This window comes from Lampris incognitus, chromosome 6 (assembly GCF_029633865.1).
Source record: "Lampris incognitus isolate fLamInc1 chromosome 6, fLamInc1.hap2, whole genome shotgun sequence".
Classification (NCBI taxonomy): domain Eukaryota; kingdom Metazoa; phylum Chordata; class Actinopteri; order Lampriformes; family Lampridae; genus Lampris; species Lampris incognitus.
Window position 1 is genome coordinate 3,709,694 of NC_079216.1, and position 12,586 is coordinate 3,722,279.

Sequence of the window (12,586 nt, forward strand, 5' to 3'; positions counted from 1 at the left end):
TAACGTAGTGTTAGTGTAGTGTCAGTGTGGATACTGTAACGTGGTGTTAGTGTGGATACTGTAACGTAGTGTTAGTGTGGATACTGTAACGTAGTGTTAGTGTGGATACTGTAACGTGGTGTTAGTGTGGATACTGTAACGTAGTGTTAGTGTGGATATTGTAATGTTGAAGGTTGGCAAAGAAAAGGAGAACGTGCCAGAGCAGCCGAAGTTAGCTGACTACCCCCATTCATGGTGACACACAGGAAGCTAATGACGACATGGCAGAGGAGGTGGCCAGCAGAGAAGGGCAACTCGGAGATATGAAGGCAGATGTTATAAGCTCTATGAGAACAGAGTTTTCATCAAGACTTGGTGGAAGTACTGCAGCGATAGAAAACACGAGGAAGGAGATAAGCAAGTGCACTGAATGAGTGTCGCAGGCGGAATTACAAATAAATTACAAATATCAAAATCTAAACAGGCTTCTAGATGAAGTACTGATACCATGTATCCATGCACCCCAAATGAATACCGAGAAGATCTGGAGCTGTATTTACAACGAAGAAATTAGGCAAGCTCGCGATAATATGAAATCACAGCAGCAAAAGTGTTTCCATGTGGGACGTCCAGGTGCCGTGGCGGTCTATTCCATTGCCTGCCAACACCAGGATCGCCGGTTCGAATCCCTGTGTTACCTCCGGCTTGGTCGGGCGACCCTACAGACACAATTGGCCGTGTCTGCGGGTGGGAAGCCGCATGTGGGTATGGGTCCTGGTCACCGCACTAGCGCCTCCTCTGGTCGGTAGGGGCGCACGTTCGGGGGGGGAGGGGGAACTTGGGGGGGAATAGCGTGATCCTCCCACGTGCTGCGTCCCCCTGGTGAAACTCCTCACCGTCAGGTGAAAAGAAGCGGCTGGCGACTCCACATGTATGGGAGGAGGCATGTGGTAGTCTGCAGCCCTCCCCGGATCGGCAGAGGGGGTGGAGCAGAGACCGGGACGGAGTGGGGTAATTGGCCGGATACAATTGGGGAGAAAGGGGGGGGGGGTAATAAATAAAGAAAAGAAATTAGGCAAGCTATTGATAATATGAAATTACAGCAGCACAAGTGTTTCCATGTGTGGTTCTCAGATAAGCTTGTATATTATACTACAAAAAGATATCTGCCACACACACACACACACACACACACACACACACACACACACACACACACACACACACACACACACACACACCCCAATCCACTGAATCCGCATTCCCTAAAAACACAGTTTTAATGCTGAATGTCTACGCTGGACTCTGTTTTCCTGTTTATACCACCAAGTCCTGCAGGAGGGACCCAGCAGATAAACCCACTAATGAAACATCCCTGTCATCTGGGAGTGACTAGGTGTGTGTGTGTGTGTGTGGGGGGGGGTATTGATTAAAGAGCCGCCGGGATGTTTTACCCCCAACTGGTTTCCAAGGCAACACAGAAGGCCATAAAGGGAAGTGAAGCGATTTCCAGCCCCCCCCCCCCCCCCACGGCGGTGCTGATGCAGCCGCTGCTGTCTGTGCTGCAGACATCACTAACACACCCTGAGTGACGGGTTTCCGCCGGCTCACAATCACAAAGCAAACACACACGCCGCCACGCAACCCGCCGGGGTGACAGACCCTCGTTACATCACCTCGGCAAACAGGCGACCCGTGGACTGGCGGACGGGATTCTCTACTAGACGCCGGTCTGATGCAGGGGCGGAGCCAGACACCGTGAACACTCGGGGCTCGGCTCAGGGGCCTGCTCCCTCGACCAGCCCCCCCCCCCCGCCCATTTACAGCAGCTACTTGCACCATTTGCCAAGCCATCTGAGACCACAGAACACCTAACAATCGGTACCTCATTTGGGAAAAACATGATTTGGTGCCCAGCAAAAGAAATCCTCCTGAGGCGCCTGCATCCTATCTGGTATCCAACTGTTATCCATCTGTCTCCATCGTTCTGAAACCATAACACAACAAATGTGTATTGGAGACACCATTTTTGCATCTTTTTAGGTGGCATGAGTGAAAATGAGTCATCCTCCACATTTGTTGTGTTATGGTTTCAGGACAATGAGCAAATGTGAAGGATGACTAATTTTCCCCCCAGCCACCTTAACCGAAGCAGAAAGAGTCTTATATTACCCTTTATATTACCGTTTTTAAGTTACACAACATAGGTAGGGTAGGAAATTGGCACATACAGCGATACCAATGTTGAAACCTATTTTTGTTATACTATGACGGAGAAGAGCTCACAGCACGAATGTTTAGCTGACAGTTGAATCCATACCATAATGATCTGGGCTGCTCCAACTGCAAATCAGGGATCCTCAACAAAGCCAAGTACACGTAGTCCATCCATCCATCCATCCATCCATCCATCCATCCATCCATCCATCCATCCATCCATCCATCCATCCATTATCCAAATCGCTTATCCTTACTCAGGGTCGCAGGGATGCTGGAGCCTATCCCAGAAGTCATTAGGCAGCAGGTGTGGCGGCACCCTGAACAGGCATCACAGGGCCGACACACACACACACACACACACACACACACACACACACACACACACACACACATTCTCACCTGGGGACAATCTAGTACGGCTGATTCACCTGACCTACATGTCTTTGGACTGTGGGAGGAAACCGGAGCCCCCACAGGAAACCCACACAGACACGGCGAGAACATGCAACCTCCACACAGAGGACGACCCGGGACGACCCCCGAGGTACAACTACTCCGGGGCTCGAACCTATGGACCTTGTTGCTGTGGGGTGACCGTGCTAACCACTGTGCCACCGTGCCGCCCCTAAATGTGGTCTTCACTCTGAAGTGAATATTAGGCCAACAGAAGAGCATTTACTCAAGTTATATAAGATTTCTTCAGGGAGAGCTACTCATGTCTTACATTACTAGTTACATGTAACTACTAATATAATACATTACATTACTAGTTACATGTAACTAGTAATATAAGACATTACATTACTAGTTGTTCTAGTTACATGGAACTAGTAATGTAATGTCTTATATTACTAGTTACATGTAACTAGTAACATAAGATTACATTACTAGTTACATGTAACTAGTAACGTAAGACATGATGGAAGACTAGATACATATCGTATCCAAACACTCCAACTGATCTCCAAACCAAACCAGTTGAATTTCTCTCCAATATCAATATCAAAACTCACATTTTGAGCCAGAAACATCTCTAACTCACATCAACAATCACATCAGTGTCAATGTTTGTGTCAAAAATCGGACTCATAACTCAGTCAAACCTGAACACACAGGCATGACACAGATTTTTAGATTCAGTGGGACTTAAAACTTTCCAAGAATACAATTATGTCTGATGTCCGCTGCAAATAAATGTCCTTAAATCGGCTTAAAAATCAGAGAAAATAGACGTTCCTTATAACGCCACAACTTGCGGCCTTCCCTTCACATTTGCTCATCGTTCAGCCTTCCCACAAGGGTAAAGAGTTGCTCCGTTGTTCCACGGCCAGGACGGAATCAGCATTGCTCCTCCTGCATCCGAGGCTCCACAACTGGTCGGAGCCTCCTTTCTGTTCTCCGTGTGACTGGAATAACGTTCTGGGAGATCCAACAGCCGCTTTGCTTTTGCTTTGTCTTTAGTTTCTGTAAGTATTTACACAGTCACGTGACACCGCCGCACTACACACACAAGTACACACTTGTGAGACACCTCGTACAACTACACACACAACTACACACATGTGAGACACCTCGTACATGTTCTGACAGCCTGTCCCCAACAAACATGGACAGAACCCGACTGTGCCTCGCAGGGTGACGCTACACAAACATCACTACACAAGGAGACACGCCGACCGAAAATAGCGAACAACTCTTAGATCCCAGACGGGAGGAAAGAACACATGAGACACCTCGTACAGCTACACACACAAGTACACACATGTGAGACACCTCGTACAGCTACACACACAAGTACACACATGTGAGACACCTCGTACAGCTACACACACAACTACACACTTATGAGACACCTCATACAACTACACACACAAGTACAAACATGTGAGACATCTCGTACAACTACACACATGTGAGACACCTCGTACAGCTACACACACAAGTACACACATGTGAGACACCTCGTACAGCTACACACACAAGTACACACATGTGAGACACCTCGTACAGCTACACACACAAGTACACACATGTGAGACACCTCGTACAACTACACACACAAGTACACACATGTGAGACACCTCGTACAGCTACACACACAAGTACACACTTGTGAGACACCTCGTACAGCTACACACACAAGTACACACTTGTGAGACACCTCGTACAACTACACACACAAGTACACACATGTGAGACACCTCGTACAACTACACACATGTGAGACACCTCGTACAGCTACACACACAAGTACACACTTGTGAGACACCTCGTACAACTACACACACAAGTACACACATGTGAGACACCTCGTACAACTACACACACAAGTACGCACATGAACTCAATGCAGCACGCTGATGTGGGTGTGCATGTGTGTGTGTATTTGTGTGAGAGGTTTTGTGTGTATATGTGTGTATGAGGTTGTGTGTATATGTGTGTATGAAGTTGTGTGTGTATATGTGTGTGAGGTTGTGTGTATATGTTTGTATGAAGTTGTGTGTGTATATGTGTGTGAGTTTGTGTATGTGTATCTGTGTGTGAGGTTGTATGCGTGTGTATGCGTGTGTATGTGTGTGAGGTTGTGTGAGTGTAGATGTGTGTATGAGGTTGTGTGTGTATATTTGTGTATGTGTGTGTGTGTGTGAGGTTCTATGTGTATCTGTGTGTGTGTGTGAAGTTGTGTGTGTGTATATGAGGTTGTGCGTGTGTGTGAGGTTGTATGCGTGTGTATGTGTGTGAGGTTGTGTGAGTGTAGATGTGTGTATGAGGTTGTGTGTGTATATTTGTGTATGTGTGTGTGTGTGTGAGGTTCTATGTGTATCTGTGTGTGTATATGAGGTTGTGCGTGTGTGTGAGGTTGTATGTTTGGCAGAGGTGTAAAATTCAGGTGTGGAAATTAAACACACGGTCAGGGCTTTTACGTTATGGACCTTGTTTTTAGTTTTTACACCTCTGCGTGTGTGTGTGTGTGTGTGTGTGTGTGTGTGTGTGTGTCCACCTTGTGTGCACACAGCTTGTGTTTTTTTCTGCGTGTGTGTATTTGCAGATGTGTTATCCATGTGTGTGTACAAGTTTGCCTGTTTTTTCTGCATTTGTGTGTACTGCAGATGTGTCATGTGTGTTTGTGCGTGTGTGTATTGGCACTCGTGTGTTGAGTGTTAGATATAAAGAAGTGTAAAGTGAAGCAGGACTGGTGTGTGGCTCTGCTGGTGTGTTGTGTGGACTGGTGTGTTGCTCTGCTGGTGTGTTGTGTGGACTGGGGTGTGGCTCTGCTGGTGTGTTGTGTGGACTGGTGTGTGGCTCTGCTGGTGTGTTGTGTGGACTGGGGTGTTGCTCTGCTGGTGTGTTGTGTGGACTGGTGTGTGGCTCTGCTGGTGTGTTGTGTGGACTGGTGTGTTGCTCTGCTGGTGTGTTGTGTGGACTGGTGTGTTGCTCTGCTGGTGTGTTGCTCTGCTGGTGTGTTGTGTGGACTGGTGTGTTGCTCTGCTGGTGTGTTGTGTGGACTGGTGTGTTGCTCTGCTGGTGTGTTGTGTGGACTGGTGTGTTGCTCTGCTGGTGTGTTGCTAAGCGTCTGTTACTTTAACCAACCGTCCATTCAGCAGAGTGAATCAAAGCAGTGTTCCCTGACAGCTGCTATAAAAAGCCTGTTTGGAGGGAATATTTTGGGATTCAGGCAGTCAGTGTGAAACTACATCTCCACTATACACAGCGACACTACATCTCCAATACACACACAAGTCTGAAACTACTTCTCCACTACACACACAAGTCTGTGTCCAAACAACACCCAGACATCACAGTAGGAGACTAGCAGCAAAAGCGAAGAAACCAAGGACACACACGTGACTGAGGTCTGTCAGGATGGAATGAAACATCAGCATTTACAGTAAGGCTGTACACTGGTGAGAACCTGCCAATACCATACATATCACTATACATATCACCATATATACAACCATACATATCGCCATATATACCACCATACATACCACTATACATACCACCATACATATCACTATACATACCACCATACATATCACCATACATACCACCATACATACCACCATACATATCACCATACATACCACCATACATATCACCATACATACCACCATATATACCACCATACATATCACCATACATATCACCATACATACCACCATATATACCGTCATACATATCACCATACATATCACTATACATACCACCATACATATCACCATGCATACCATCATGCATATCACCATACATATCACCATGCATATCATCATACATATCACCATACATATCACTATACATACCACCATACATATCACCATGCATACCATCATGCATATCACCATACATATAACCATACATACCACCATACATATCACCATACATATCACTATACATACCACCATACATATCACCATGCATACCATCATGCATATCACCATACATCACCATACATACCACCATACATAACACCATACATACCACTATACATATCACCATACATATCATCACACATACCATCATGCATATCACCATACATACCACCATACATACCACCATACATAACACCATACATACCACTATACATACCACCATACATATCATCACACATACCATCATGCATATCACCATACATACCACCATACATAACACCATCCATATCACCATACATATCACCATGCATATCATGCATATCATCATACATATCACCATGCATACCATCATGCATATCACCATACATATAACCATACATACCACCATACATATCACCATACATACCACCATACATATCACTATACATACCACCACATATACCACCATACATATCATCATAAATATCACCATACATATCACCATGCATACCATCATGCATATCACCATACATACCACAATACATATCCCCATGCATACCATCATACATATCACCATTCATACCACCATACATAACACCATACATACCACCATACATATCATCATACATACCACCATACATATTACCATGCATACCATCATGCATATCACCATACATACCACCATACATATCACCATACATACCACCATACATATCACCATACATATCACCATTCATACCACCATACATAACATCATACATACCACCATACATATCATCATACATATCACCATACATACCACCATACATATCACCATGCATACCATCATACATACCACCATACATACCACCATACATACCACCATACATACCACCATACATATCACCATACATACCACCATACAGGGGTTACGATTCAATATCAGGAATCAGGAACACTGTCATTTCACCTCGTGTACTTGTGCACATGAAGTGAAATGATATGCTGTTTCCCCCAGCCCACAGCAGTACAACACACACACAAAAACACATCCAACAACTACAACAACACACATATTCGAACTAACACATATATCCAAACTAAAGAAAAATTAAAAAAACCACTGTCTAACGGGACCAACACCAGCCAGGATGACTGTTGGAACCGCCAGTCTGCATGGGCTAGCAGTTAGCCTAGCCTACCCCAAGTACACGTCCTGTCAGACCGTCCTCCGTGTTTCCTCCTGGGGCGCAGCTCCAGGCAGGGGCCGTGGTCCCTGTGGCAACCGGACAAAGCAGACCAAGCCCTTCCAGCCGATCCAGCACCAGCTCTCCCAGCCAGACACCCTTGACACACCTCCCCGCACTCCACACAACGACATCAAAAACACCAGTCAACGCCAGGTGAGGCCGCCACCAGACCGCCCTCGATGTTATCGGAACTGCTGGTCTGCATGGGCTAGCAGTTAGCTTAGCCTGCCCTGCTTCCGCATCTTGTCAGACCGCCCTCGGTGTTCTCCAGGCAGGGCCGTGGTCCCTGGGCCCACAGCACAGCAGACCAAGCGCTCCCAACCGATCCAGCGCCAGGTCTCCCGCCCATCAAACAAAGACAAAAATTTAGACGCAGACGTGGACAAAGACACTGCATCAATGGTACTGGGTGAGGCCGCCGCAAATATATCATGATATATTGTGATACTGTAAGAAAGGTGATATATTGTGATACTGTAAGAAAGGGGACATATTGTGATACTGTAAGAAAGGTGGTATATTGTGATACTGTAAGAAAGGTGATATATTGTGATACTGTAAGAAAGGTGATATATTGTGATACTGTAAGAAAGGTGATATATTGTGATACTGTAAGAAAGGTGATATATTGTGATACTGTAAGAAAGGTGATATATTGTGATACTGTAAGAAAGGTGATATATTGTGATACTGTAAGAAAGGTGATATATTGTGATACTGTAAGAAAGGTGATATATTGTGATACTGTAAGAAAGGTGATATATTGTGATACTGTAAGAAAGGTGGTATATTGCGGTTTCATAGGCCTGTGTTCTTTGTGCTTATGCTACTTCCTGTCTCAGTCTACATTGTCGGGTTGGAGTGGAAGGGTCAAATGGCGGAAGATAGATTGTTATCTAGTGGTCGTGGGGTTACACAAAACAGAATGTTGGTCACGAAACTTTACATGTCAACAATTAAAAATCGATACAGCGGTTTTGAGAATCGATACAGTAACACAAACGATAATATCGCGATACTCCAATGTATCGATGTTTCCTTCCAGCCCTAATTCACAACATTTAAAGCCATCGGCCTCCTTCTCCACTGAACTGAATCACATCTCAAAGACGATGAAAAAGGTAATTTAGAGCGCGTCTTGCTTCCCTAATGTGATGGATTCCCAAGTAAAACAGCATATTAGGGGTGGAACAAAGGCTTTGCTCAGACTGCCAGCCCAGATCTGGTTTTGGCATATCCAGGTCGACTTTAGAAAGTCTGAAACAGCAAAAAACCTGCATGAAATGTGATTTTGCAAATCTGATCTAAACTACATCTGGACGTTGTTTGAAATGGGATTCCAATGGGAGAACGTAGCTAGGCAGCATCAGATGGTGGTCTGTAGGATGACTTTAGAGATCAAGAAGAGGAAGAGAGTGAAGACAGAGCCAAAGATCAAATAGTGGACGTTGAAGAGGGAAGCTGGTGGTGGATTTTGAGAAAAGGATGGAAATGGCTGTGGTGAATACATATTTCAAGAAGAGGGAGGACCACAGGGTGAGGTAGAAGAGTGGAGGCAAGTGGACACAGGTGGACTATATCTTATGTAGGAGGTGAGACCTGAAAGGGATTGGAGACTACAAGGTGACGACAGGGGAGAACATAGCTAGGCAGCATCGGATGGTGGTCTGTAGGATGAATTTGGAGACCAAGAAGAGGAAGAGAGTGAAGGCAGAGCCTAAGATCAAATGGTGGAAGTTGAAGAAGGAAAACTGTTGTGTGGAGTTCAGGGAGGAGGTAAGACAGGCACTGGGTGGTAGTGAAGAGTTGCCGGATGGCTGGACAACCACTGCAGAAATAGTGAGGGAGACAGCTAGGAAGGTACTTGGCGTGTCATCAGGAGAGAGGAAGGAAGACAAGGAGACTTGGTGGTGGAATGAGGAAGTACAGCAAAGTATACAGAGGAAGAGGTTGGCAAAGAAGAAGTGGGATAGTCAGAGAGATGAAGAAAGTAGACAGGAGTACAAGGAGATGCAGCATAAAGCGAAGAGAGAGGTGGCAAAGGCAAAGGACAATTTCTGCTTGAATTTCTGTTTGTTCCACAAACAAAACAAAGAACATTAAATGTTGGGATTTACTTAAAAATATGATGTCAGGTGGCCCAACACAACTGTGGTAATGACCTTCTAAGAAACTTAAACTCAAGGAATCAGAAGTTAACACAGTTACCTGGAACTACTTGTCATCACATTTTCACGTAAAATGTTTTTTGCTTCCATTTAACAGTCTTATGGACGGCGCCTCCTCTGTCCTGTGGTGAAATATAATCGTGGCACAACATCTCCATCTCACTGCATAATTAAAACCCACCGCAACTCCACACCCTTGATTAGTATCATGTCTCTTTGGGCTTTGTGTCATCCTGAATTTACAAACGGCTCTGAATAATTTAGTACAGGTGCCCGGAGCCAAAGCTACCAGAGCCACAAGTCTCTCCTGTTGAAAAGTTTCCATGTAGGGAAGAAGCACGGGTTCAGCGCTGAGACTTGACACGCTCCGGTCCTTCAGGATACAACACCACACGACTACACAGGACTCATCATACTGGGAGGTCTGAGACAAGACCTTCCTTCAAAGTGTGTACTAGGACATTTGTATTTTTTGGGGGATTTTTTGCCCCCACCAATTGTACCCGTCCGATTACCCCACTCTTCCGAGCCATCCCAGTCGCTGTTCCACCCCCTCTGCCAGTCCGGGGAGGGCTGCAGACTACCACATGCCTCTTCCGATACATGTGGCGTCACCAACCACTTCTTTTCACCTGACAGTGAGGAGTTTCACCAGGAGGATGTAGCGCATGGAAGGATCACGCTATTACCCTCAGTTTCCCCTCCCCCCCCGCACAGGCGCCCTGACCGACCAGAGGGGGCGCTAGTGCAGCGACCAGGACACGTACCCACATCCGGCTTCCCACCTGCAGACACAGCCAATTGTGTCTGTAGGGACGCCCGTCCAAGCCGGAGGAAATGTTAATATTTCAATATTCGTAGGGAGTTTTACATGATAGATAAAAACCTATTTGGCCCTGTGACGGTCTGGCGGCCTGCCCAGGGTGTCTCCCCGCCTGCGGCCCAGGGGCTGCTGGGAAAGGCTCCAGCATAATGGACGGATGGATGGATAAAAATCATGATGTCTGCCCACGCATGTAAAAACACCATGTTTAAGAAACCAACGGAGGAGGTACACCACGTTGACCTGCTTGTTGATGGAAAGTATAATATCAAACCAAACTAGTTTTCAAAGAATACTCTCAAATATTTCACACTTCCGTTTTGTAAGAAGTTTTTAGATTCTCACTATCATAAATTCAGACGGCAAAACTGTGTATCGCGACATGACAATATCCTATTTTTAGCCCGATGCACCACCACTGAAAAACGATAAACGATAATACTGAATTATTTCCCAGTCCTACTTGAGACCGAGTCCTTACTCGAGTACTACATTCCTTCTTTTCACCTACCAGCTGCAGGTTTTTGCCAAGTGGGAATGTAACCTGTGTGGAAATTTGCGCTATTTCACCCCAAACCCACCCACAGCTGTACAGACACCTGCCACCTGTAGGGGTCGCTAGTCAAAATGTACCCCCACTGTCTCCCCACCCAGGAAGGAGTATTGCTAATCGATGATGAGTTTAACTAACAACCTTGGTGTTGGGATGCCAGCACATTAGCCCATTGCCCAATTAGAGCGCCCCCTACTGCTTTTCATGTGAACAAGAGTTAAATGGATGGAATGGAAATACAGAATGTGTGCATTCTGCAGGCTTGGATCACTCAGGTGTCCTACCGCAACGGTTGGGTTTGGGCACTTCTTATGGCACCTCCTTCCTCTGACGAATCGCAGTCCTCCTGATCTCCTGCCGCGCTCCCTCCGCCTCCTCCTCCCCCTCCGGAGCGGAGGTGTCGTAGCTCGTCAGGCTGGAGGGCGCTGTACCATGTCTGCTGCCCACCATCAGGAGTCAAAACCGGGCTCTTGACCTCCTCCTGAGACTGGACTTGGCTCTGGACCGTCTTCACAATGTTCACCGCGTTCACCGGCAGCTGCAGGAGCTTCTGCATAGGAGTCATGGCCAAAGTGCAGTCCGAAAAACCTCCGACTCAAAACCTAAAGCTCTGGCGAGCTGTAGGATGCCAGACAGAGAGAGCAGGCCTGTGGTTTCTCTAGGTGTCAGTGTTGACTTGGGTCCGTCAGAAGTTCTCCGGATGTTTTGTCCACAGTTTATCTTCACAGATCTGAGAGCCGGAGCTCTGTGCCAGTGGTCAGCTGTAAATCTTTCTCTCCTTTCAGATGAACTACACCCAGGACAGACATGACTCGGGACGAGCAGAACCCTGTCAGCGTCAGGCGGAGGCCTTCCCCACTGTGCCGCCGGCGCTGGCGTCCGCGCTGTGATCCGGTGGAGAGCCGGCAGTTAATGGTTGCTCAGCAGAGATGGGCGTGGAGGTTTATTTACCGTGGCTCTCCTCTTTCGCCCGACTCCTCCTGCTCCAGCTGTCGCCCCTCTTCCTGCGTCTCTCCTGGGAGAGTGCGCCACTCTCTCTCTCTCCCTCTCTTTTCGCTACGCCTCTCTCTCCCTTGCTCTGCTTGCTGGGGATGTGGCGTTTGCTCGGTCCTCTGTACCAATGACACACAAGCCCCTCGTCGACGTGGTTCCGCCCCCTCTAATTCATAGTCCATTTCATCTCTCTCTCTCTCTCTCTCTCTCTCTCTCTCTCTCTCTCTCTCCTTGTTGAAGCCCACTCTCTCACAGCCTTCCCTAATCAG

At 46.7% G+C, this 12,586-nt stretch overlaps 1 protein-coding gene across 1 annotated transcript in view; it reads right to left on the reverse strand.

The window, feature by feature from the left end:
- LOC130113928 (AP-3 complex subunit beta-2) overlaps positions 1 to 11,889 on the reverse strand; it is a 57,281-nt gene extending 45,392 nt beyond the window's left edge. Inside the window, exon 1 of the mRNA XM_056281634.1 lies at positions 11,609 to 11,889. Coding sequence (XP_056137609.1) covers positions 11,609 to 11,889 — 281 coding nt within the window. The remainder of the gene's footprint in view (positions 1 to 11,608) is intronic.
- Between the last annotated feature and the right edge of the window lie 697 nt (positions 11,890 to 12,586).